Source organism: Petromyzon marinus, chromosome 30 (genome assembly GCF_048934315.1).
Source record: "Petromyzon marinus isolate PM22_M1 ecotype Great Lakes invasive population chromosome 30, UKy_Petmar_22M1.pri1.0, whole genome shotgun sequence".
Classification (NCBI taxonomy): domain Eukaryota; kingdom Metazoa; phylum Chordata; class Hyperoartia; order Petromyzontiformes; family Petromyzontidae; genus Petromyzon; species Petromyzon marinus.
The window spans coordinates 9,844,857-9,869,082 of NC_133696.1; the positions used below are offsets into that span (position 1 = coordinate 9,844,857).

The 24,226-nt window shown below is 47.8% G+C and overlaps 1 protein-coding gene across 3 annotated transcripts; it reads left to right on the plus strand.

Annotated features, from left to right (window-relative positions):
• The first annotated feature begins 1,609 nt into the window (after positions 1 to 1,609).
• On the plus strand, positions 1,610 to 24,163 carry STRIP1 (striatin interacting protein 1). 3 transcript variants are annotated; one of them, XM_076070729.1, is made up of 21 exons: positions 1,610 to 2,086; positions 3,218 to 3,287; positions 3,785 to 3,859; positions 4,428 to 4,562; positions 4,949 to 5,069; positions 5,985 to 6,053; positions 7,663 to 7,769; positions 8,650 to 8,777; positions 9,863 to 10,048; positions 10,602 to 10,828; positions 11,064 to 11,129; positions 12,086 to 12,149; positions 12,453 to 12,524; positions 13,475 to 13,549; positions 14,550 to 14,647; positions 15,867 to 15,993; positions 17,674 to 17,774; positions 19,275 to 19,345; positions 20,597 to 20,697; positions 21,645 to 21,849; positions 22,419 to 24,163. In XM_076070729.1, the coding sequence occupies exons 1-21, from the start codon at positions 1,997 to 1,999 to the stop codon at positions 22,670 to 22,672; spliced, it is 2,442 nt and encodes an 813-aa protein (XP_075926844.1). In that variant the 5' UTR covers positions 1,610 to 1,996; the 3' UTR covers positions 22,673 to 24,163. The 3 variants fall into 3 exon arrangements, with proteins under 3 accessions (XP_075926844.1, XP_075926845.1, XP_075926846.1); XM_076070730.1 differs by having other exon boundaries at positions 10,614 to 10,828; XM_076070731.1 differs by having other exon boundaries at positions 10,617 to 10,828.
• Positions 24,164 to 24,226: the final 63 nt, after the last annotated feature.

Genomic DNA, 24,226 nt, shown 5'->3' on the forward strand with positions numbered 1-24,226 from the left:
CTCGAGGTCCCACACTTTCCTGCTCGGTCGTGGGCGCCGAGACTGAGGGGGCGCCTCTCGGTTCCTCTGTTTACGGCCCTTTCGGAGCCGGTGGCCGTGGACGTTTCCACATCCCAGTGGCGGGGACGAGGCCATGATTAGGACGGCCGCTGTTGGACTCCCCACACTGATGCAGTGATACACTCAGATATCACCTCAAACTGGCGATCCACGCATACGGTGATCCCCTCACAGAGTGATTCCCTCAGGTGTTTCTTCACACGGCAATCCTCTCATTTAGTGATCCCCTCAGGTATCCCCTCACCCAGTGATCCCCTCAGGTATCCCCTCACCCAGAGATCCCCTCACCCAGAGATCCCCTCACCCACTGTGCGAGGGGATATCTGAGGGGTTCACCCAAGGCCGTAGCCATGGAGTCAACATTGGGGGGGACCAAATCTCCCAGGGTGTCTGGGGGTCCCAACCCAGAAAAATATCTACGTTTGAAAACTAATTTTCTGCCTAAAATATAAAAAAATCACTAACACATGGGATGGATTTTTTCTCTCTCACAATAATGTCTAATGTATTGTATTACATTGCTCTTTTTAAACATTTTTTTTTACCATTTCTTGTTCATTGTATGTAATGGCAGACATTAGGGATTAATAAAGTACAACCATAACCACAATCATATAAACAGAAATCTATGCGTTGATATATATGAAGACAAGTCTAGATATTGTGGCCAAGGTATCGCAAATTGTTGTTTTTATTAACATCACCGTGTGAGGGGACATCTGATGATATAACTGAGTGGATATCTAAGGGGATCACTCTCTGAGGGAATCACTGTATGAGGGCATTACCGTGAGGGGATACCTGAGGGGATCACCATGTGAGGGGATACCTGAGGGGATCACCGTGTGAGGGGATCACCATGTGAGGGGATACCTGAGGGGATCATTCTGTGAGGGGATACCTGAGGGGATCACCGTGTGAGGGGATCACCATGTGAGGGGATACCTGAGGGGATCATTCTGTGAGGGGATCACCATGTGAGGGGATACCGTGAGGGGATACCTGATGGGATCACCATGTGAGGGGATACCTGAGGGGATCATTCTGTGAGGGGATCACCATGTGAGGGGATACCTGAGGGGATCACCGTGTGAGGGGATACCTGAGGGGATAATTCTGCGAGGGGATCACCATGTGAGGGGATACCTGAGGGGATCATTCTGTGAGGGGATCATCGTGTGAGGGGATACCTGAGGGGATCATTCTGTGAGGGGATCACCGTGTGAGGGGATACCTGAGAGGATCATTCTGTGAGGGGATCACCGTGTGAGGGGATACCTGAGGGGATCACCGTGTGAGGGGATCACCGTGTGAGGGGATACCTGAGGGGATAATTCTGCGAGGGGATCACCACGTGAGGGGATACCTGAGGGGATCATTCTGTGAGGGGATCACCGTGTGAGGGGATCACCATGTGAGGGGATACCTGAGGGGATCATTCTGTGAGGGGATCACCGTGTGAGGGGATACCTGAGGGGATCATTCTGTGAGGGGATCACCGTGTGAGGGCATACCTGAGGGGAACGCCGCGTTGGTGACGTCCCCGGCGTGACGCGCGCGTGACGTGTCGCGCGGCCGCCATGTTGTTTGTGTGTGGTGGGGGTGGCGAGGTTTCCTGTCACTCCTCTCTCATTCTCTCTCCCCACTCTTCATTCTCTCATTCTCTTTTTTCTCATTCTCTCCTCCTCTGTATGTAATGCGCTCTGTCACCAATGCTCCCTGCGTTCCACTCTTCACGCCCTTGACTGACTCTGCTCTCTTCCCTCACTGCTCGCCGCCGACGTTCCGCCTCCTCCTCGGCGGCGGCGGCGGCAAAAGCCGCTCGCTCAGCATCCCGGCCCCTGCCGCCGATCGGTAGCTACCGCCGCACCTCGGCGCACGAGACGCTGGGCCCTCGCCTCTCGTGGAGACAGGAGGAGGAGGAGAGGAGGTGGTGATGATGATGATGGAGGCGGGAGGCGCGGGCCGCCAACGCGGCCTGCCCAAGCTCAAAGACGTGCTGCGCGGGCAGAGGAAGGACTCCGAGGTGAGTGGGGATAGGGGCAGAGAGAGAGAGAGAGGGATAGGGGGCATGGACAGAGAAAGGTTGTGTGGGGAGAGAGGGATAGGGGGGCATGGACAGAGAAAGGTGGTGTGGGGAGAGAGGGATAGGGGGGCATGGACAGAGAAAGGGGGTGTGGGGAGAGAGGGATAGGGGGGCATGGACAGAGAAAGGGGGTGTGGGGAGAGAGGGATAGGGGGGCATGGACAGAGAAAGGTGGTGTGGAGAGAGAGGAATAGGGGGCATGGACAGAGAAAGGGGGTGTGGGGAGAGAGGGATAGGGGGGCATGGACAGAGAAAGGGGGTGTGGGGAGAGAGGAATAGGGGGGCATGGACAGAGAAAGGGGGTGTGGGGAGAGAGGAATAGGGGGGCATGGACAGAGAAAGGTGGTGTGGGGAGAGAGGGATAGGGGGGCATGGACAGAGAAAGGGGAGGGGTGTGGGGAGAGAGAGGATGGGGGGAGAGAGAGGATGGGGGGAGAGATAAGGATAGGGGGGCATGGACAGAGAAGGGGCGGGGAGAGAGATGGATGGGGGAGAGAGGGATAGGGGGGCATGGACAGAGAAGGAGGAGGGGGGCACGGGCAGAGAGAGGGATGGGGGAACAGGGGGGCATGGGCAGAGGGAGGGAGTGGGGGTACATGGTAGAGAGATGGAGGAGGTAAGGCGAGAGAGAGGGAGTGGGCATGGGGAGTGTGGGGAGAGGGTGAGCACATGCCAAGAGAAGGGGTGGGGGGCATGGGTAGAGAAAGGGATGTAGGGAGAGAAGGATAGGGGGACATGGGCAGAGAGAGTGATGGGGGGCATGGAAGAGAGAGGGAATGGGCATGGTGAGATTAGGGGGTATGGAGAGAGGGTGAAGATATGGGCAGAGAAGGGGTGGGGGGCATGGGTAGAGAGTGGGGGGGGGGGTGTGGGAAGACGGTGGGGGCATCGGCAGAGGGAGGGGGCATGGCATGGCGAGAGAGAGAAAAAGGGGGGTTGCAGGGAGGGTATGGTGAGAGAGGGGGCACGGAGAGAGAGAGGGGGCATGGCGGGATAGAGGGCACGGGCAGATTGAGGGATACCACGAAGAGAGGCACTGATGTGACACTGTGGTGTTGTGCTGCCTTGCAGGGTTCACCTGAGTCTCCAGACCTGGAGTTTAACTACAGCGATTCGGATGAATACGCAGCTGAGCTTTCTGGTAAAAATCACAGCTCCAGGGCACCACGACTTATTTAATATCTTTGGCAAATAAGCCTTCCAACAAAGGTGGCACAACAAGATTGATAATGTTTGATTCCTACAAATTGCTACGGCCATGGTCACTGTTCGTCTCAGCTTGACTCGTTGATTCATCCACCTGACCGGATTCGTCTCATCCACCATGTTCAACCACTATGAACACTACAGGTCACAACAACTCACTCGCTTACCCACCCCACTCATAGACGAAGCCACTCACGACACTGCAGGTCATAACTCCGTCTCTGCCTCTTCCCTTGCTCTGCTCCACTTTGTAATTCCCATCGTCTCTTTTACAAAGCTCTTACTAACAATAACCTTGCTCAATTCAAGAAACGTGTTTCCTTTGTTGGTGGCTGCTTGACGTTTTGTGCCTTTGGTACTGTCCTTTGCCACTGTTTAAAAAATATATATCGCGGGCTATAATTCTTGACTTTCGTTTTGTTTGATTTTCAGAACTCTACAGCTACACAGAGGAGCCTGAATTTGCCATTAACAGGAAGTGCTTTGAAGAGGAATTCAAATCAATCGGTATTTTTATATCAAACACACAGCCTGTCAGTGTAACATATTCATACTTTATCATTGTACCGTCAAAAGTCAGGGGTTTCCTCAAATGAGCATTGAGACTCTTCTGTTTACAGCTCTGCAAAGCCAGTGACAGTGGAATTCCACATTCCTATAGCACGGGTGAGTCACCGAAGGACAATCATTGGTTCGTTATTATTTTATCCACCCCAGAGGAATGATGGGTTGAGTCAACCGCTCCAAGATCTTAACTTGCCACTAATTGTGAGCCGCTCTCTCTACTGCTAAGCTACCTGGCCGGACGTAACATTACAGTTTTATAGAGGAGTTGGCATAGTGGTTGCTGGTTCGTTTTGATCTCCCGGCACGGAATTCCATATGACTTGTTGCGTGCACTCGTGAATGTGTCCATGGACCCGAATATATCGCTGCCTGCCTTGCACGAGACCCTGCACCTCCCCTGGTGGTGTGGCCCCCTTTCCTCATCTCCTATAGTGGTGTGGTTTCTCCTGGTGGTGTCGGTTCCCTTTCCTCACCGCCTCTGGTGTTGTGGCCTCCGCTGGTGGTGCAGGGGAGGGCGTGTGCTGGCAGGACGTGGGAGATGAGGCGCGACGCTCCTGCATTCTCAAGCTGCTTGATGGGTTGGAAGTGACGAGCCGAGAGAAGCGGCTGAAGGTTACACGCGCCATCCTCTACTTGGCCCAGGGTACGTGCCCACCACCTGTGCTAGCGCCCCGGATTTTTACTTTGTAGCTCGATGCGGATGGGCACGGTGGCTATGGCTCAGCCATCGTTTGTCCAGGAGGGTCCTGGAGTTGGTGCCGATGTTGCGATGTGCGATTCCCAATTGAGTAATTTCAGGTGTAATTTTTCAAATTTAGCAAATTTTGAGCTTTACACCGGCACACAATGGCCTCCTGTTCTTCCAAGGATGTCACGGGTCCTTTAACGTTCACTTTGAGTGAAGCAGACAGCACGTCGTAGCTTTTGAAATTGAAGCTTGACACATCGGTCGTATGCAATTGCCACGTGTCGTGTGCACATTGCGAATGAAATGTGTTGACGTTGCAAAATGAACTGTTGACGTTGCAGGAACGTTTGCGGATTGCAGCAGCGAGGCAGAGGTATTGAAGTGGGTGCGACAGAATGTGTTCCTGTTGCATGAAGTCGGAACGTTCAACGCTCTAGTGGAATTACTGAACATGGAAACTGAGTAAGCACGCACTATATTTTTGTTGCAATTGCATTTTTGCACATTACATGTACCGAGTTGCCGGCTCGATTCCACCCAACAGCAGTGTGAATGGGTTCGCCACAGTTTGTCCATCGGCAGGTCGCGTGCGGTGGGTAAAGTGTGGGTACGCCAATCTCTTCTAACACGTCCGGTCGATGTGGAGGACTAGACTAATACCCCCTTAAGTTTCGTTATAAATCTTAAGTTGTATATAAATTGTATAACATTCTACCGTGTGAAATTAAAAATAATACTTCTGCCAGGCAAACCTGCACGCTTTATAATAACACGACTATGCTTATGACCAAATCACCTGCAATGCGCCCAATCTTCTCGGCTGTTGTAAGCGAAGCCGGTTCAAGCCTGGATAGTGCTTGAATGGGTGACCACCATGCATAATAGGTATCATACGCTGCTGTGGTGCTACGTTATGGGCAGCAGAGGGCAGTGCAGCAAAATCTATTCTACTGTAGCCTTCTCCAAAGCCTATGCACCCTGCCTTCAACTCGCACTGACTAGTTTGGTCAAGTTATGGTCAAATAATGCTTGAACGCTGGCCCATTTTTTACTACATGGATAGGGAATCCGTCTTGCATGTGTTGTGTCCGGATGTTTTGTGTTGCCAGCCAGGTGACTTGCCGGTAGAGCGAGTGGCTCCCAATTTGAAGGTTGTGAGTTTAAATCATGGTCGGGGCTTGACTCAACTCATCACCCCTTCGAGGTGGATGAAATGAGTGTAACTCTGTGAGGAAGTCGGTTGTGGTTGTGCTTTGGATAGTTGCAGAAATGTAGAATTTACATGTCTATCTCAGGGCTGTAAACAGGAAATGAGCACCACCTCAATGCTCTTTTGAGCCGGAACTCACTTTGACTTTGAGCTGTTTTGTGTTGCAGTAACAGTCAAGCTCTGAGCAGTGCCCTGAGGAAACCAGCCATCTCGCTGGCAGATAGCACGGAGCTGCGGTGAGTGAGGCCTTCTGACGGCCCAAGTGCCATCCTGCAGTTATCACAGGAGCGAGATAATCACCGTCGTGATAATAATCGTCACATGTACAGGGCATTCGCTGAACTTCTTCACAAACTCAAACTGCCTTACATTTTTTAATTTAATAGAACTGTTCACAAAGGGCGCCCCCAGTGGTGGCTGTCCTTGTATGGCATGAGGTGACCCCACAGGTCTGCCAGTGGGAATTCGTCTGCCAGTAAGGGGGTAATGTTGCAATGTGTTTCTAAATTGAGTCATTTCTGGTGTAATTTTTCAAATTTGTAGTGTAACGCTGGCACACATTGGAAATGTTTTTTCTAATTACGTCACCGGATCTTTACCATCAACTTTGAAGCAGACGGAGCATAGTATTTTACGGTTAACACATCGTAGGGTGGTGCAGTAGTAACCCGCGCGCCTTACAGCAAAAAGGTCCTGGGTTCGATTCCTGACTCGGGCACCTTTCTGTGTGGAGTTTTTTTTTTTTCTCTCCCCCTATTCTGCATGGGTTTCCTATGGGTGCTATGGTTTCCTCCCATAGCTAAAAGAAACAACATATAATGCAACTGGAAATGGCCAAAACATCCCAATGCTGAAACATTAGCTGCAAATTACTTGATTGGCTTCGCAGCTATATCGCCCCTCCTGCAAAAACATGGCAGGACCCTCCCAAAACAGAGTTGAGACTTTCGTTGGTAAAAAAAAGCAAACCAGGGTGGCCTGCCGGATATGAACCACGAACCTCTGCAACGAGCGGCGAATGCGCTGCTGCTGGGCCGCGTCATAATTGTCAATAATCAATTTACACGATGTTTTTAATACACGGAGCTACCAACGCAACACAGTGTTTAGAATTTTCGCTCGTGTGAAATTGACCCTTGTCACCTGTTGCTCGTCACTGTGTTGTGTTATCTGGCAGGAGTTTGGGTTTTATCTGGGCGCTTGAGTGATGTGCCCGGGTGTGCGTGGTGTCACATGTTGTATTGTGGTGTAAGTGGCTGTGGTTGGGGCTGAGAATGCGTGTGGGTTTGAGAGACGTGTGCGAGTGATTGTGGCTGCCTTAACCCAATTTGTTTTCGCGTTTAATCACAGTATGTGTGATGTCCTACTTGCCTATGCTAATCAATTTCTTTTCCAGAAATTACAGTCCTGTTTCTCTTTTTATTTCAGATGTATAAATGCAAATTCACATTCATTAATTACTAGCCTTATTCACACTTGTGTCAATTTATTGTTAAAGTTAGGCTTGATTTGTTCAATTTAAAATGTTAAAATATTGTGTCCTTAAATTGTTATTTGTGTTAACCAGGTCACCCTTGCCAAAGAGTCAATGAAGTCTTGCATGTATCCTTGGGTTTAGCTTGGCACGTAGTCCATCACAGCCAATACCAGGATTCGGAAAAAATGAATAAATTCCTAGTTAAATAAATGGTACTAATTGACTGCCTGATGTGCACAGTTGTGTGTGTGTGTTACACGCTCACGGTGTTTGAAGTGGCTGCAATTAACCCTGGGAGTACGTGTTGGTTACATATTGCTTACATGTTGCTTACATGTTGGTCGTGCGTGAACCCGTGGCACCTGCAGCGTGCTGCTAAACATAATGAACATCATGGTGGAGACGCTGCGGAGAGAGGAGGAGGGAGATCGCCCCGAGTGGACGAGAATGCGTGACACCTTTCGACAAGACCTGGGTAACCATTGCCGTGCGCCTTGATGTACAAGAGGCCACCGTTTCCTCAGGAAAGGAGTAGGGGGGGAGGCTTCAGATGGGTGGAATTGGCCAGGATGCTGCGATCAAGTGTGGGGTTGTTTTTGCTGTGAGGGTGACAGACAGCAGCAGTCTTGAGAGCTAAGAAAGCAGTTCTGGATGAGATAACGATGAATAATATGTATTATAGTGAGACGTGAGTTTGGGGGGTGCAAAGTGTCAGGGATGCAAGAAGATGTTTAGATGAGATAATTAGATAATTTAGTGGGTGTAGCTGTAGTTGCTTGTGGTGATGTTTGTGCCTAGTGTGTGTGTGTCCTGTGTTTTTTTTATTTTTTGTTATATGTTAAAATATTTCACCTGGAACATTCCTTGAGATGAAAGAACTCGTTTGCAAGTGTCCATGGAGGCACAGAATGCAAATACCACACGCATACACACTCAAGACTGAGTGGCATTGACATTACCACGGCGCTTGTGCCAGGCTAGGTGCATCTTGAGGTCACGTGAAGTGTGGAAGGCTCTTGCTGCTGACAGGTCACCGGACAGACACAGGTGCTATGAGTTGTCTGAGATGACTAGCAAGTGGCTATGCACCCATAACTCTAAATGCGCAGCATGCGCAGCTGTAATACATAAATAATTATATGGTGTACAATGCTGGTTTATATAGACTGCTCTTGTAAGTTTGTGTGCTTGTATTTTGATTAAAGATATAAATAGGTTTGAGACAGGTGGCATATGTCTGTGTGGGAGATTGTTCCATGCTGAAGCCGCTCTCTGAGAGAGAGTGGGCCTGTTTGGGTTTTTAATCTAGGGATGGTTCATATGCTATGATAAATCGTGTGTGTGTGTGTGTGCAGGCCTCCCCATATACAGAGAGGACCCTTTGGCAGCTATCCTGTTTGGCATGCTGACGCGGTTCTGCAGCGGTCACGCGCCGCACTTTCCTATGAAGAAGGTTCTTCTCTTGCTGTGGAAGGTGGTGCTGGTAAGTGTGTCGGTGGTTGAGCGAGCGTGTGTGGGTGAGTGTATGTGGGTGGGTGATTGTGTGTGGGTGAGTGGATTGATGGGTGAGTGTGGGTTGGTAAGCGAATGTGGGTGGGTGAGTGGATGTGAGAGGGTGAGTGGGAGAGGGTGGGTAGGTGACAAACACTGGATGCCAGGTTCCCACTAGCAGCTCAGAGTATCATTGTCGTCAATCTCATACGCAAACACGTAATCATCTGGCCAAAGTGTTTATGTCGTAAGACCCTCCACCACTCAACACAGCCAAACAAATTAAATTGTCACATGGTGTACACGTGTTTTAATGCGTCGGTTATCTATTGTCTCAGCTCAGTCGCCAGTTAATTGCAGAGCAATTCTCCCAACTAATTTTAGAGAGATACGCGACATTTCCGCTTTAAGCTGCGTCAAGCATCTTCAAGATCCAGGAAACCAGCTGCGTCACCTGACCCAGCTTCCTAAACATGTGTCCCGACCTCGCAGAAAACCGATCATGTTTCAAACTGGATATTCACCATTATAGGTTAACTTAGATTTCAATAAGAATTATCTTGGCCAATGATTAACATGATGTGTTTTTCAGTGTAACTACTCATGAATATAATGTCCTGCAGCAGAATATCATTATGTTAACTGCAGCTTCACTAATAATTATATATGTTATTTTTATTGATTATTGTATATATGTCACCTCCTTGTTTATGTTTCCAAGTTACATTTAAGCTACAACTATCAACTTATTTTAAAGTGTTATTTGCTATATCGGGTGATGGAGGGACTTACGCCAGAAATGTTGGCCAAATCGTTGTGGCCGAACCAAAGAATCAATTGCAACAATGATCATTTAGTTGATTTGCTATCTACGCCATTTGTACAGCACAGGGATATCACAAAGGAAGGCGCTGTGTTCAACACAGTCTGCAGTGTTTTCACTGTAGCGGCGATGTTGCTGTGTGTAATTCTAATGCAGTAATCTGCAGGTAATTTAGACCAAACAATCGTCATATTAGCTACCAACCCCTACGTGTTAAGCGCTTACCTGCTTTGCCATGCCGCGCGTGAGCGCAGCTGTCCCTCGGAGGCTTCGAGGAGCTGCAGAGCAGCAAGGTGCGGCGACGTGCCGAGCTGGCGCTGCCTGTGCTGCCCGAGGATAGCCTGGCGGTGACGCGGGCCATGCGCGCCGCCTCTCCCCCCGCGTCCGCCGCTGACATCATGGAGCAGCAGCAGCAGAAGCGAGCGCGCCGCCCCCGCAGGGTAGCAGCCACACGAGGCAGCCACAGCGATAAGCTCACCGTGATACGCTCACCACGACACCACGATACGTCATAAACTCACCATGAGACCCTGTGATCACGTCTCTTACAGGGTAACCGTGACAAAAAAGAGGTTATGTTTTTATTGCTTCACTTTCCTGTACGTATGCCAAACTTGTGACTGGGTCTCTTTCATATGGTTACTGCATGAAAAATACTAAACTATGAAACTTTTTTTTATTGATCACACATCGATTACCATGTGGACATCTATAGTAGCCAAATACTCTAAGCACGTTTATAAATGTGGAGGAAAAAACGGAGGGCCCAGAGAAAAATCCACACGATCACTCCAAATATATGGACATCAGGGTCAGGAATGAACTCACGATCTCCTGTGTACCATGCGAGGGAGTTAAAATTTCGCAACCGTGTTCGCCCATGAAAGAGAACCCTCCACTACACGGCACGGCCACCGCCAGGCACGGCCAATCCGATTTGAACAACCCTCGCGTTCTGCATGTTCGGTGACCGTGGCGTGTGCGTTGCACCAGGGGCTGCTGAAGCAGGATAGCCTCGACTCATTCAATGAGAAGGACCCGTACAAGGGTGAGGAGAACCGCGACGAGGACGAGGATGGGGATGAGGGGGAGGGGGGCTCGGAAAACGAGGGGGACCTCATGGAGCGAGAGGACCTGCTTCCGTCCCACGCTCTGGCTTCTCATTCGTCCATCTCCCACCTGCACGTGCCCAAGGGCCTGCCCTGGGGGCCCAAAGTCAGGTGGGTTCAATATGTGTGGTACTTTGCATAGCTTCCCCGCCTGGTGCTTGATGGGCACGCACTCCTCCATGATGCACGTTGAACACCGTCCGCGCCGTAGTGTGTCATCCTCGCGGTATTCAACGTGCATCACAGAAACGTACGCGCGAATGGTGTCACAACAGGAACCCCCACACAGCTGCCTGCTGCCTCCTGCAGCGCGAGGTGTGACCGCCGTGAGCGCGTGTGTTCGCAGGGAGAAGGACATTGAGCACTTTCTGGAAGCGAGCCGGAGCAAGTTCATCGGCTTCCAGCTGGGAGGGTGAGTCTTCCGCTCTCTGTTGGAAGTTGCCATCTATGCCACGAGCGCAATAGACATGATCGTTTGTGTTCGTTTTGACAAAATATATTATTGTTATTCCGCTTGTTTACCCAGGAAAGCCTCGCTGAGTCTCAAGACTTTTTTTCAGTAGGGCCATGCTCAGTTTTTGCAGCAGGGCACTATGTTACAATGTGTAATACCATTATAGATTGCCAGTACACTCACCCAGCTTAACCATTGCTACAGTCTACATTATAGACTGCCAGTACACTCACCAAACTTAATAACCAGGCTACAGTCCACATAGATTGCCAGTACACTCACTCCTATTAAGAACCAGGTTACAGTCTACATTAGTGTATTTTTATTCACTTTATTTTTTATTTTTCTATCTACGTGACTTTACCGAAAGAACCAAAGAATATGTGTAATCCCAATTTGTAAGTAATTTCTCGGCATTTGGGATTTTTGACCAAATCCAGTTACATTTTTGAGTGTGTTTAGCTTTGGAAAGAAAATGTAGAATCCGGAGGAATCTCATGTAGAGCAGAGGGCGAATTGGGATGTTTTGGCTAATAGCAGTTACATTGTTTTTTCTTGAGCTATGGGAGGAATCTGGAGTACACAAAGGGGAAACCCACACCATGTGGAATCTGTATGTTCTCCCCCAGTTCTGCATTGGGTTTTCTCCCGGTTCTCCAGTTTCCTCCCCCAGCTAAAAATAAAACACACAATGTAACTGATTGGCCATAGATCTCAATGTTGCAAATATACCCGCATATAGCAGACACATCGCCTCCTTACTGTAACACTTGGCAAGACCCCCTCTGATAAAGATACTCCATAAGCTTTTCCTGGGTAAACGAGTGGGAATAATAATAACATAATTTTGCTTCAATCGCACAGACACGTGTTAAAACAATGACGATGATGACCCTCTGTGTCAACATTCTCAGGGACACGGAGACAGTGGTGGGACTGCCGCGGCCTATCCACGAAAGTGTGCTCATCCTGAAACAGGTGCAGTAGTTTGAGTTTACTTTGTTTAACCTGGTGAGAACTCAAGTAACTTGTTTATAAAAGTGACCCAGGACACTGGAATGAAAAAAAGTAATAACATAAAAATGTATTACAGCAATGAAGCAAATGGCAATCGGTGCAAAACCAACCGTGTTACAGAATAAATGGATAAACATTGCACAAACATAAACCAATGTTATGTAATATAAACGTCCTGTAACTCACCACTGTTTTTACAAGCCTGTGACTCTGCATCAGCAGACGCTTCACAACTGTGTCTCTTTGCATGTGTCTTCCTGACAGCACAAGTACATATCGATAGCTGAAGTGCAGATCCAGCGGGAGGAGACGCTGCTCCGGATGCCTGTGCTGCAGGTACCAGCTGTCCCAGGGACTCAGCTCTCCCAGCAGGCAATTGTCATTGAAGAGTCGGAGTGAGTTCCTGCCTAATGAGCATAGAGGAGGTGCTCATCTCCTGGTTACAGCACTGCAGAGCCAGTGACTGTTGACTTTCCCAACGAGTGGTGCTCATTTTATCGACCCCCAGAGCGATGATGGGCCAAGTCAACCACTCCAACCAGGATTTGAAATCGCATTAGGTCCGATTACGAGCTGTTCGCTCGATCGCTGGGCCACCTGGGGGCTGATTGTCGTACAAGTAACGTAGATTTTGAGGAATGGTGTGATTTACAAATTGAACGTGAAATGTAACAAGGGGCATGGTTACCACAAGTGTCACGGCGGATCCAATGAGGGAAGAATGTACATTTTACTTTATTATTTTTACTCTGCTTGTTTACCCAGGAAAGCCTCACCGAGTTTCAATTATTTATTTCAGGAGGGTCCTGCTAGGGTTTCCCAGTGAAGCAGTTGGCAGGTAATTTTTCTTAAAATTGCCAAATTTTTACCTTGATGCCATGACACAACGGTCCTGCTCTTTTTCTAATGCGGTAAGGGATCATTATAATCCACTGTGTAATATTTTACTAACGGATTCTGAGTGTAATATTTTACGGCCTAATTCGAACCGTGAATCTCTGCAGCAAGATAATAAACACATTACCGCTAGGCCATGGCACCGCAACAGTAGCAATAGAAAAGTGATAGGGAGGCGACTAACTGCCAGCGAGAGAGCAATATATAGGAGTGAATCCATGAGTGCTGGAATTTTGACAAATGTGGGTGCTCGTCAGCTGAATGATACCCCCCCTCCCCCACCGTGCAGTGGAGCAGTGTTGTCGGTTGTTGTGCGTTGAGCACTTGCCCTTCGATCGCCTCTGCGCGCATGTCTCATTGCGGGGTTTTGCGTCTTGTGCGTGCGGCAGGGGGAAGAGGATGTGGAGCAGACCCCAGCAGAAATCCTCTACCAGGGGATGCTCCCCAACCTCCCGCAGAACATGGTGCGTGCTTCCGGAGGTGACCTCCAGGGGACCGTGGGAAGTGATTCACGCCATGTGTAGTGTTTATTGTTTTTTATAATTCACAATCTCCGGCAGTCCCTGGGTTGTCAGTTTGTGCTGCACGAGACCATTATCTGTCGGCTGTCGACCTCAGAATAATTATTTATCCTTCAGAAATTTGATGATCTATGGAGCCCTTTTTACAGATGTCTAGTAGGAGCGGGTTGCAACATCAATAAAAAAAGGAAAGTGCAAAGTATAGGAAAACCTTGGATTGCGAGTAACTTGGTCTGCGAGTATTTTGCAAGACGAGCAAATTTTTTAAATACATATTAATTTGATGAACGAGTGAGGTCTTGCAGTACGAGTAGCACGTATACGCTTTGTCTGCCGAGCGTCACGTGATCACAACTGATATACGAGTGCTTTGATATACGAGTGCTTTGGATTACAAACACGTTTCTGGAACGAATTATGATCGCAATTCAAGGTTTTACTGTATAGGAAAGGTAAGCAAATAATTAAAAATTAAATATGTAAACTAGATAATGTATATAAGTTCAAATTGGATTAGTACACCAATTCCCAAGGTTGGGCAAGGCAGCACAACAACATCAATGTGTTGATGTATCGACGCGCAGAGGTGTGTGCATGTCACATGACCACCACATCACATGGACAATGCTGTCAGCCTTGTCTAGACCACCAATTCAAGGGCTGAACAAGTGGCTTTGTTATTGAGTCGTTCACAAAAACAGAGTTATAAAATGTCTGCCCCAGCAGCTGTGAAACAGAAACAACTCTGTTCATGTTTCGCCCTCATTAGGACTCATTAGTAGTCATCAATGGTCACTGGTGCCATCTGCCTCTGGGAGCCATATATATGGAGAGGGCTTCCCTCTACACTTTTGGAATCCCAATGAACGAGCGCTTGCCTAACGATGCAGAGGTTTTCCAGGACGCTTGAGTGGTTTAATGCCTCACGTATTTTTATTTACAGATAGCGTTGCTCAAAATACTGCTGGCAGCAGCACCCACATCCAAGGCCAAGACGGACTCCATCAACATCTTGGCAGACGTACTCCCAGAGGAAATGCCGTGAGTTGCCCTCCCCCGAACCTCCATCCCATCACACACACCCCCACGCACCTTCATTGACCCGTGCATGCACTTCACACAACAAGCCCATGAACATTTTAGCAGAACTAGCAGCTACACTGTGCCCTGGCGGTTATGTCACACCCTGGCGGCTATGCTACGTTGCTGTAATGCAGCACTGCAGGTAGTAAGGGTTGGTGGATGACACACAGGTTTTGTGAAACTCCTTACCTGTGGGCGTTGAGGTCGCTGCCATCTCCTGCCTTGCCCCAGGGTATGGAAGTACAGAAGGTGGGTTCATTTCCAATCTATAGGAGACTGAGTGTTTCCCCCCTCGAATGCATGGGTTTTCTTCGGGCACTCCGGATACCTCCCACATCTTTAAAATGCCCATGAATACAATTGGCCAAACATTCTAATACTCGCCTTTTGCCCGTCCAAGGACGGGTGTATTGCAGTAAATCTGAAACTTGCAAGCGAAAAGCAGACCGCGACGTGAGATATTCATTGCATCCATTCGTGTGCTTATTTTCTTTTAAAGGTTATAATCTCTTGTTCATCATGACGTCCTTTTTACGTCGATGTCTCAACAGCGTTACGGAGATCGCGTGACGTGAGGGTTCTGCCTTTGTAGTGAGGGTTATAAGTTGACGCTGAGGGGGGAGGAGGCGCCTGGCCTCCCCATGTGGAGTGACGTCACCTGCTAATTATTAATGGGGGGCGTGTCCATTTGGAGCACAGTCACCTGTTCATGATTAATGAGGGGGGCTGTTCGATGTGGAGTAACATCACCTGCTCATGATTATTAATGGGGGGGGGGGTTTCTCCATGCGGAGTGACATCACCCACTCATGATTATTAATGAGGGGGGGTCCATGTGGAGGACGTAACCTGTTCATGATTATTAATGAGGGGGGCTGGTCGACGTGGAGTCACGTCACACGCGGGACACACAGACATTATTGGCTCATTATAGTAGTTAATGGAACTATATAGCTTAGGCTGGTTCTGGTTTCCTTATCACTTTCCTGTGGTTAATAAAGCATAGTTTTGAGATGCAGGTTACATGACTGATGCTATATAACATAAATAACTTTATTAAATCCTCTTGCCTGTCATCCTGTAATCTGCACATGGGTTAACTGTTTACAACAGATGCTCATTGATTAACATTATCTGCTATCTGAGTTGGAAAGCACTGTGGCTTGTGTGCTTGCAGGATAACGGTTCTGCAAAGCATGAAGCTGGGCATAGACGTCAATAGGCACAAAGAGATTATAGTCAAGGCCATCTCAGGGCTGCTGCTGCTTCTGCTGAAACACTTTAAACTCAACCACATTTACCAGGTGAGCACACACACACTGCAGACGCACACCAGAGAATGGAGTCTGGAGCATAGAATAATCCCAACTCCTGTTATTGTTCCTCCAAACCATTTTCACTGCTGCTGTGCAAAGCACAAGTTCGGCCAAAGGCGTAATCCTGTTCCTACCTCACTGCACTTGATAGAATTAAGAGTAAAGCAGCAGTATGTTACTCCTATTTTGCTACTACCATGGTTACTGTACCTGTGAACCTCACCACCAGACTGACAGTTTAGTCTCATCCACACTCAACCACCACACTGCAGGCCAGAACTCACCCACTCACTTACCCACGCACTCACCCACTCACTCAAACATTCACTCAGCCACTCACTCTCCCGCCCACTCACTCGCCCACTCACTTACTCTTCCACTCACTCACCCACTCTTACACTCACTCACCCACTCACTCACCCACTTACCCACTCACTCACCCACTTACTCTTCCACTCACTCACCCACTCTTCCACTCACTCACCCACTCTTCCACTCACTCACCCACTCACTCACCCACTTACTCTCCCACTCACTCACCCACTCACTCACCCACTTACTCTCCCACTCACTCTCCCACTCACTCACCCACTCACTCACCCACTCTTCCACTCACTCACCCACTCACTCACCCACTTGCTCACCCACTCTCCCACTCACTCACTCATCCACTCACTCACCCACTCTTCCACTCACCCACTCACTCTCCCACTCACCCACTCACTCACCCACTCACTCTCCCACTCATCCACTCACTCACTCACCCACTCACTCACTCACTCACCCACCCACTCACCCACTCACTCACTCACCCACCCACCCACCCACTCACTCACTCACCCACCCACCCACTCACCCACTCACTCACCCACTCACTCACCCACCCACTCACCCACTCACTCACCCACTCACTCACCCACTCACCCACTCACCCACCCACTCACTCACCCACCCACTCACCCACTCACTCACCCACTCACCCACTCACTCACCCACCCACTCACCCATTCACTCACCCACTCACTCATCCACTCACTCACTCACCCACTCACTACACTGCAGGTCACAACTCTTCTCTCTTTTATTCCTTTGTACTGCTCCACTTTTTCCCCATCATCTCTTTTTCAAAGCTCTAGTAATAATCTAGCTCAATTCAAGAAACGTGTTAACTCTTTATCTGTTACAATGGAAAATGCTGTTTGTTGCTGGTCGTTTGACGCTTTTGATCTTTTTTGGGCCTGTGCTCAGCAATGTGATTAAGTGATAAAACAAACAAACAAACCTCAGAACAGCAGCCTTGCATTCCTTCTCAGGCAGCGATACATGACAGTCTAACCGATGTGGGCCCTATGTATGCACTAGCATGTATAAACACGCATTCATGGTGTTGCCCAAATATCTCAATACAGGACCACAGGGCTTGAGCAAAAGCTGGCACCAGTTCTTGCTGCTCTCCCACTTGCGTGTGGTTTCCCACACCTCTGTGCATGTTACAAATTCTTCTACATCAACGTTTATAGATGTGATTTGCTCTAATAACAATGCTATATAACACCTACAAAAGATATTTTTATTATGGCCATTTCACAAATGTCCTGTGAAGACACCCACAGAGGCCAATACAGCTACGTGTCGTGTGGCTGGCGTGTGTGTGTGTGGCGTGTGTAGTTTGAGTACATGTCCCAGCACCTGGTGTTTGCAAACTGCATACCTCTCATCCTGAAGTTCTTCAACCAAAACATCATGTCTTACATCGCAGCTAAAAACAGGTGTGATCTCTAAATCTGTAAAACATCTGCAAACAATTCACCTCCTTCACATATCTGTCCCTTCTTGTAAAAAAATACAAGTGTTTTTTTTAAACACATCCCATCAGCCACAAGGCCTTCTGGGAGTGATTTTTGTTTTCAGCAGCGGTGGTTCATCACAAGCGATTTGTGAATCAGTTTCGGCTTTCGGTGTCTCATCGGCAAGAGCTTGCTTGAAGCAATGCTGATGAACCTGCCAGATGTTTATAGATGAGGACCCCTCTCCCCCAGAAGTGTTGTACGAATCTACACATTGCCTCTCAATGCAGCCACATGTCACTTGACACTGCATAGCAATGTCTCGTCAAAACAAAGGTAATGGGAATGGTACGGCCATGCAAGTGTTGCTCACTTCACATAGCTTGTGGAAGGGTCTCCACGAGAGTAAAATCTAGAGGGCATTTGCTCCTCACTTCCATGTTGACAAGATATGTTGGAAGAGGTAGGGGAGTTCCCATACTTTACCCCACCACACGCGACTTACCCCATTCAGCTACCACGTCAGGAGTTTGAATCGAACTGGTGACATCTGGATTGCAAGTCCAACTTGTTAACTATTACAACCACGGCAGCTCCCAGTGTCTCAATATTGGTGCTTATACTTTATCCAAATTGGCAGTGTTGTAGATTCTAGGGAGGCGTTGCCTCTGTCACAAGACACCAATGCTAGCAGTGTCAACTCTTTGCGCAGAATTGAGCACATGCAGGAAAGTTCCAAATATAATTCTCTTAATATTCCGTCTGGAACCATAATGCAGCTGACGGTGCATTAATGTGCTCCAGCACCCAGCAAAACCACTTTCGTAACCTGGGTCAACCAAAATGACAAAAACAATAACTTAAAAACTAAGTAGAACAATGAAGCAAATAGAAATCGGAGAAAAAACACCACTGCATTCCACAGAACAAATCGAAACTGTGCACAAACAAGAATCATTATGAAAGAAAATAATGTCTTGTTAGTCTTTGGTTCTTTCAGTAAAGTCACGTAGGTAGAAAAATAATAGATCACGACGTTTCGATCGCAACACAAGCAATCGTCATCAGGTGGTGCAAACCACAGCAGTAAAAAACTGCTGTGGTTGTCCCACCTGATGACGATTGCTTGTATTGTGATCGAAACGTCGTGATCTATGATTATTTTTCTACCTACGTGACTACCGAAAGATCCAAAGAGTAACGATTCCTGCAGTCACGAAAGCTTCAAATCAAGCATGTCTTGTTAGGTTGGCTTGGACAAATTACTTATCAAAACCAAGTAAAATTAAGTTACAGAAACATCACCATGGATTGAGGGTGATTATTGCACCCATATCATTAGATGAGGACTTGTGTCAAATACAACTGCAAGTGAAGTCATTAGCAGTGCTGCTGCAGGCCACAGCTAGGAATGCCTGGACAATGTGGAGTTGCTCCTGTGTTTGTGTCGCCTGATGTGACTTGTGTTGTTCTGTTTTTAAGTATCGTGGTGCTGGATTACCCATACTGCGTGGTGCATGACCTCCCTGACCTGACAGCCGAGAGCCTGGCAAGTCCTCACCTCAACCTCATCTCCACCACCCATCTCCATATTAAACATTAATTACAACTGCAGATGTGTAAGATGTCTTTTAAAAGGTCAAGGAGTTTGTTCTGCTGAGATTCTGAGTCATTATTTTAACGGGGGATGTTGCAGTGGATATTACTTATGCTTGTGTGTGATTAGATTTAGCAGCATACAAAGGTGTCCAGCATTGTGTATAAAAGCCTCATCCAGACTACCAGCTTAAAATCACTGAATATCTGGCCACTTCGTTGATTAGACAAATTACCTCAAACATTCAGCATTGTTAAACTTAGTTATTGCTCGTATGGCAAACAAAACAGCTCAAGTGTTTTGCTGTGTGGCCACTTAATGGAAGGTGCAAAAAACTAGTGACAATCTGAGGAAGCATGAGTTTGATGTCAATAAAGTCTATTTTGATGCGGGATTGTTTCAAATTTTAATATTGAACTACCGTAAATATTTATGGGACTGCAATCTGTAACAAAATCATTAAGGATCCAATAAGCCTCCTTCCAATATCTATCTCTTAACATAAAAAAGTATTTTTTTTATACATTCCATCGGCTACACGGCCTTTTTATGAGTAGCAATGGTTTAATACAAGCACACACTGGTCCAGCTTCGTTATTCAATGTCTCGTCAGCAGTTGGAGGTTGCTTGAACCAATGCTGGTGAACTGCCAGATGTTTATAGACAAGGAACCCCCTCTCTGTTAGATATGAGTCCTAGTTTGACGCAGAACTATATAATAACACGATATCATTTGCGTCTTTGTAAAGAATATCGGTAACACTTTTAAACAAACAATACGCTTCGCCGAGTAATTGGTTTCAGCAAACCTGGCTGCCGATGGGACAAGGACTGTCGAAAGCGGTCTAAAGTTGTGTTCATGTTGAACCAATGCTCATGCACTCCCACAAAGCTGTTTGGCTGATGGGATGTGTAAGAAAGTACTTTAATTTTATATGGAGAGACATGAAAAATAGGTGTATTGTCTACTTATGTTTTGTATGATGATGCTCATGATTATTTTGTATACAATGTGTACAAACATTACAGTATAGTACCACAGAGCTGAGGCAATTGTTGGCACCGGTTCTAACTGCGTTCTGCACGCATTACAGATTCTTCTCCAGCGGTTTGAGATGCAATTTGCACGAATGACGCCACACAAAATAAACATTACAATGCAAACTGAGTGACGTGTTTACTCTGCTGTCCGTGTGGGTACAGGAAGCCGGGGATGAAACCCAGTTCTGCTGGAGGAATCTCTTCTCATGCATAAACCTCCTCCGAATCCTCAACAAGCTCACCAAGTGGAAACATTCGCGCACCATGGTGAGCCATGCCTAACTAGCATTTGTTGTATGCAATGGACACTAAAACAGGGTTTGGTTACCAATTTTCACTGGTTTTAGCAAATCGTTAACCGGGACTGAATCTTTCAAGAGCATTGTAAGCCAATTAAACTGTAACCAGTTCAACTGATTGTGTTTACCCGCACCATACCTGAAAACCAATCGGTTTGACTCCTTGGTTCGGAGAGGACCTTTACACATGACACATGTTGTAAAAATCTTGCATAGATATGGCAGTTCACCAGCATTGGTTTAAGAAAACCTGAATGGTGATGAAACATAGAAGGAAATTATGCACTTCCAGAAAGCCGTGCGGCTGATGAGATGTGTAAAAATAATTTTATTTTTACGCAGAGGGACAGGTGTGGAAGTATGTTACCTGATTATTGATTCTGTAGAAATAGTAGCAGTGTGTTTCTCTGTCTTTGTGGTCGATGGAGACCGGGTGGAAGGAGGGCGACTTCAGCAACAACTAGTGACCTCGTCACATGCAGTCTCACCAGATTACACGTGAAATAATCGTACAGTATTATCCACTTAGGAAATATTTACCTACGCAAATCTTCAGTTGACGCTCATCAGGGGTGAGCGGCACGGTGTCAAAGTGCTGACACTTGTGCCTCCGTGAGAAAGGACTGTGTTTGATTCCCGACTCGGGTGTCTCTGTGGATTTTTAGTTTCCTCTGGGTTTTCTGGTTTCCTCCCATAGCAAAAGAAAAATGGTATTGGCCAAAACATCCCAATGCTGAACACGTACCTGTAAACCACTCAACTGTGATTACACATTGCAACATTGCTCCCTCCTGCGATGCGATGCTCCCCCCGGGTAAACAAGTTTAATATTATCATTATCACCTGACTGACCCCCATCGAAAGGACATTGTCCGCAGCCAGGGCTGTGCGTGATGTGGCGCCGTCTGCCGACAGATGCTCGTGGTGTTTAAGTCGGCGCCCATTCTCAAGCGCGCGCTCAAGGTGAAGCAGGCCACGATGCAGCTCTACGTGCTCAAGCTGCTTAAGGTTCAGACCAAATACCTCGGGCGGCAGTGGCGAAAGAGCAACATGAAGACCATGTCGGCTATCTACCAGAAAGTACGGCACCGTCTCAACGACGACTGGGCCTTTGGAAACGGTATGTGGCCAGCCCCCTGCGCAGCCTTCCCTGTGTGCCCAGGTCCCTGCGGCGAGCGGGCCACTGCCTAAGTGTAATAATATTCTCGGAATGTGCGCAGTTTTTATTCACTCGCAGAGGCACAGGAAACAGACAAGTGCCAGGGAAGACGGTGAGAACCAACACCAGCGATTGCCCGAGCTCTGCGATCCTATATTAGCTTGTTTAGGCAACTCCATTGAAGAGTTTTATACATGTGGGTGGAAAGCGTAGTGCCTGGAGAAAACCCACGTGTGAGGTGGGGGTAACACTCAATCGCCCGTACACATGGACTATAACCCACTTGCTTTACTGCCATGCCCTGGCAAGCCAGGAGATGTCAGTGACCTTGATGGCCATTGAAAGATAGGGCGTTTCACGAATCTGTGTGTGATCCACCAACCCTCGCTGCCTGCACAGTGCAGCATTACAGGTCGTGTGCAGCATAGCCACCAGCGTCCGGTACTGTGTTCACACACACGCGCAATGCATTATTGATAATTGCCAATGGGCGCCGCGTGTTTGAGAAATCTGCTGTCTTGCCGCTGCAGACATCGACGCGCGGCCCTGGGACTTCCAGGCAGAGGAGTGCGCTCTGCGGGCCAGCGTGGAGCGCTTCAACGCTCGCCGCTACAGCGGGGAGGCGGCCTGCTGCGACTACGCGCCGGTCGACAACTGCCTTCAGAGCCTCCTGGGCCGCTCCACGGAGCTGCCCTCGCACTTCTGCTGCAGCTACGAGACGTGGCTGCACAGGGAGGTCTTCTCTCAGCCTATCCGCTGGGAAGAGCTCCTGAAGCCTTTGTAGGTGAAGACAGGAAGACACGAGGAGGGTTTGCTTGAGGTGTGGAGTTAGACGGAAGGAATGCATGCGAGTGGTTGAGGGACTGACAATAACGATTACTTCTACACGTGCTCGGTTACCCAGGAAAGCCTCAAGACTCTTCTTTCAGGTAGCAGGGTCCTGCTACGTTTTATCAAGAGGGAGTGACGGTTGCTATGTATTTCCCAGTTGAGTAATTTGCAGTGTAATGGTTTTTTTTGGCACACAATGACCTACTGTTTGAATGACGTCATCGGATCTTTAAAGCCCACTGAGTGAAGCAGACCACGTGTAGTATGTTGTGGTTAATACACACCGCAGTATCAACCAGGGAAGCCTGTTAGATTCAAACTACGAACCTCTGCAAGAAGCAGCCTCTGGGCCATGTTACTGCTCCACGTAGACACTCCGGGCTCTTATTTATTCAAATGCACCACCATTATTCTTTCCTTGACATTGTGACATTACTAGCACGTATTTGAGTTTTTTTACCTAAGTTTGAAAAGTAAAGTACAACTTGCTACTTTTGTATATACTCCGATAAAAGACAAATGGACACTGGTTTTGTCGTGATTAAACTTGACCCCAGCTTTGCCCTCACTGTATGATATTGCATCCTTTCACAACTCTATGTTCTCAAGACAGAGCGTGGAATTTTCCACCTTATGCATCAAGTTGATCAAATACCCTCGTTCTCCCCCACCGCCTCTCTCCTCCCAGCAGTATAAATGGGTACACTAGTCATTTGGGAGGTCGTGTATGGTGGGGTAAAGTGAGTTATCCCATCGCTTCCAACACGTATGGTCAGCATGGAAGAGCCAAACATACCACTGAAGAGTTCGCTCTAGTGGAGGTGCTTCTGCCAGCAATTGCAGGGCTGCACCTTTACCCATTCAGGAGATCATCATGGACGGCCTACACGTAGAGTTAGGCTTGCTTGCCCGCATTTTGCGAAAGGCAAGTGGTAATGGTGATTGATGCTTGTAAAGGATCGCATAATTGCAGAGGACTTTACATCTCAGTAACTGATAAAGATGGCAATTCGTGCGTTTACCTATGCTGCGATTAATGTATTTATAGACGCTAATAGGAAAGCCAGGTGGCTTGGTGGTACAGCAAGCAGCTCGTGAGTTCAAAGTCTCGTTGGGGGGTTGACTTTGAACTTCATCCCTGCAGAGTCGATAAAATGAGGACCACTTTATGGGGAAGTCAGTGCCCTCTGGAAAGACTTGCCCCTGCCATATGAATGCAGAATTTCCATCACTGGCTCAGGGCTGTAAACGTGAGATGAGCTCCAATGCCTCAGTGCTCATTTGAGCAGGATATCACTTTCACTCTGAAATTAGGACATTAATCTGTACCCAACTTGTACCTAATATTGTTCTGTTAATGTTGACAATGTCTTATGCACAGGTGCAAATTTATTTCAATGCTGTATCATGAAGTCTGTGTTTGAATAAAGCATTTTAAAGTCAGTATTGTTGTGTCGGTCATTTTTATTGAGAAATGATTGCGGTGGCAGCTTGGGTAAGCCTTCAT

Excerpts from the sequence above, each read along its gene's own strand:
- STRIP1 (XM_076070729.1), top strand. The coding sequence starts at position 1,997 with ATGATGATGATGGAGGCGGGAGGCGCGGGCCGCCAACGCGGCCTGCCC. Across the intron at positions 3,288-3,784 it reads ATACGCAGCTGAGCTTTCTG|AACTCTACAGCTACACAGAG; the intron begins GTAAAAATCACA and ends TTTGATTTTCAG. Across the intron at positions 13,550-14,549 it reads CCAACCTCCCGCAGAACATG|ATAGCGTTGCTCAAAATACT; the intron begins GTGCGTGCTTCC and ends TTTTATTTACAG.